The 2,719-nt window shown below is 41.0% G+C and overlaps 1 protein-coding gene across 1 annotated transcript; it reads left to right on the forward strand.

Moving 5' to 3' along the window:
* The first annotated feature begins 389 nt into the window (after positions 1 to 389).
* On the forward strand, positions 390 to 1,376 carry LOC114219301 (olfactory receptor 52P1-like). Its single transcript, XM_028116790.1, has one exon. It carries the CDS (start codon positions 390 to 392, stop codon positions 1,374 to 1,376), a length of 987 nt encoding a protein of 328 aa, XP_027972591.1.
* The last annotated feature ends 1,343 nt before the right edge of the window (positions 1,377 to 2,719 follow it).

Consider the following 2,719-nt stretch of genomic DNA (forward strand, 5'->3'; position numbering starts at 1 on the left):
GATCATGGATCTTATATCAGATTTTTCCATCCTTTAATCAAGGAGAAACATATTTTCTTCTATTCTCACTTAGGACTCCAGAAAAATTTCTTGAAGTATAGAATTGCTGAACTGGGACAGGTAAGAGTAAAGGTCCACTACAACATCCTCTATACGGAAAAGAATCCCGAAGCTCAGCTCACAAAGAAATGAATATGAAAACAATAGAGTTGCTTACAGATGACTTGAAGCCAGACTGCAGACTCCATGACCCCAGAGGTATTTTTCCATCTTTCTCTGAGCCCCATCTCAGCAAGTCATTAAAAGCCAAACTGGTATAAACAAACCACCACCCATGTCTCATTGACAGGTCTCTAAACTTGCTTTAACAACCATCAACAGTTTCTACCATGCTCATCCTCATCCATTCCAGCTTCCTGACCTTCACTCTGATGGACATACCAGGCTTAGAGTCACAGCACTTGTGGTTATCTCTTCCTTTCTCCTCTATGTTTTTTGCTACCCTCATTGGCAATGGTGCTATCCTTTTTCTGGTGGCCACAGAGCCATCACTTCACAGCCCCATGTACCTGTTCCTGGCCTTGCTGTTGGGGGCTGACCTCATATCTACTCTGGCTCTGTTGCCCAAGCTCCTCTGCCTCTTCTGGTTCAAAGATCGGGACAGAGCTGCCAATGCCTGTTTCATCCAGATGTTTTTCATCCCGATGTTTTTCATCCATGGAGCCTCTGTGGTACGATCAGCCCTACTTGTAGCAATGGCCTCTGACAGCTTCATGGCCGTGTGGGAGCCATTACGCTACAACACAATTCTGAGTCATTCCTTAGTTGGATGCCTGGGACTGGTGGCTCTAGCTAAGGGTGTGATTCTTATTCTGCCCATGCCTCTTCTACTTCAAAGGTTGAAATTCTGCCACGTGGTCTTTCCTCATACGTACTGTGACCACATGGCTGTGGTGAAAATGGCTTGTGGCCATACCAGACCTAACCATATCTATGGGCTCTTTGTGATTCCGCTCATGGTGGGACTTGATTTGCTGCTCATTCGCTTATCTTATGGACTCATGCTGCAGCCTGTGGTACGTCTTAACTCTCGAGATGCTACCTGCAAAGCCCTCAACACCTGTTCAGCTCATCTCTTTGTCATTCTTGTCACTTATGTGCCTGCACTCTTTTCATCTCTCACCCACCGCATAGGTCACAATATCCCACCTCATGCTCATGTTCTCCTTGCCAATTTCTACCTTCTTTTACCCTCAGTACTCAACCCTATCATCTATGGCATAAAAATGAAGGAAATACGGCACAAGGTGGCCAAATGCTTTTGCAGAAGACCTGCAGAGGCTGTGAGCATAGACAATATCCCCATGAGTAAATAAACAGTGAGGACAACTGACATTGCCTTTGCCCAAACATCCAAGACCCAGTTGTATGTCTGAATGAGATGTGGAGCAAATAGATCTGGAAGAGTGTTTGTGTGGAGTGGTTTCTTGTGTTTTGGCTTGTTCTGTTTTGGCTTGAACAAAGAACCAAGACGTTTGTGTTTTCATTGAGCTAAGAACTAAAAAGGAAGAGGCCCAGACAGCTCTTTCTATGTCTGTTTAACAAGAGTCCTCTTATGGCACGGGTCTCCTGATGACTTTCACACCTGTGTTCATGTTCATAAGCTACACACAAGATTTTTCTGTAAATGATTCAAAATCATCTTTCCTTGTCTGGGTAGAAAGTTTATATTTGCTTTGGTTTTCTATTTCTTATTTTTTAAATTCTGTGTCTATTTCTAAACCACCTTAATATGTAATAACTCTTCAGGAAATTGATCTTTTCAATAAGAATTATTTTTAATGCAATGGCAAGTCAACATATTCACAATACCAGTTGGATGATTGCAATGATGTAGATGCTTATAACAAAAATGAAGGAGATTAAAAAAGACATAGAGACTCAGAACGCAGGGACTATTGAAATGCATATCACAGAAGGTTTCATTGCAAGGGAAAACACGTGTCCAGATGACTAATTTAAAAATCTTCTGAGACCAGGATCTTTAAAAAAAAAAAAAAGTATATGTTAACAGGAAACTACCTGTTCCTCAAGTGATATTCCACGGTGACTCAGATCATGCACAAAGACCAAATTATGATGATGCTTTGCCATGCTGAACTACTTAAATCATTGTAGTGATTTCTATCCAGTCATTTTAAATACATAGTTATCATAGGGCCAATTGCATAATGTAATAAGGCAAATACAAGATTGGATAGTTAGGCAGAAATGACCCCATTTCTGACAAAAGTTAAAATGAATCCATAGGGTAGGAACTACTAAAAAATAAGATAGTCACAGTTTTGGGATGCCTGGGTGGCTCAGTCTGTTAAGCATCTGCCTTTGGCTCAGGTCATGATCCCAGGGTCCTCTGATCAAGCCCCGTGTCAGGCTCCTTGCTCAGCAGGAAGCCTGCTTCTCCCTCTGCCTTCCCCTTCCCCTGCTTGTGCTCTCTTTCTCTCCCTCTCTCTCTCTCTCTGACAAATAAATAAATAAATAATTTAAAAAAAAGATAGTCACAGTTTTAGCACAATTTTCAAGTTAAACAATTTTGATTATTGACTATAAAGTCAGAAAAAAGAATCCTATATTTCTAAATCTTTCTTAAATCTCTACCCCTGTGTTTGAGATTCTTAAAAAGAAATCAGAGAAAGACATGTATCATATGACCTCACTG

The sequence above is a fragment of the Eumetopias jubatus genome, unplaced genomic scaffold (genome assembly GCF_037043125.1).
Source record: "Eumetopias jubatus isolate StellerSeaLion01/CBP00866 unplaced genomic scaffold, mEumJub1_p1.0 scaffold_13, whole genome shotgun sequence".
NCBI classification, from domain to species: Eukaryota; Metazoa; Chordata; class Mammalia; order Carnivora; family Otariidae; genus Eumetopias; species Eumetopias jubatus.

Excerpts from the sequence above, each read along its gene's own strand:
- LOC114219301 (XM_028116790.1), top strand. The coding sequence starts at position 390 with ATGCTCATCCTCATCCATTCCAGCTTCCTGACCTTCACTCTGATGGAC.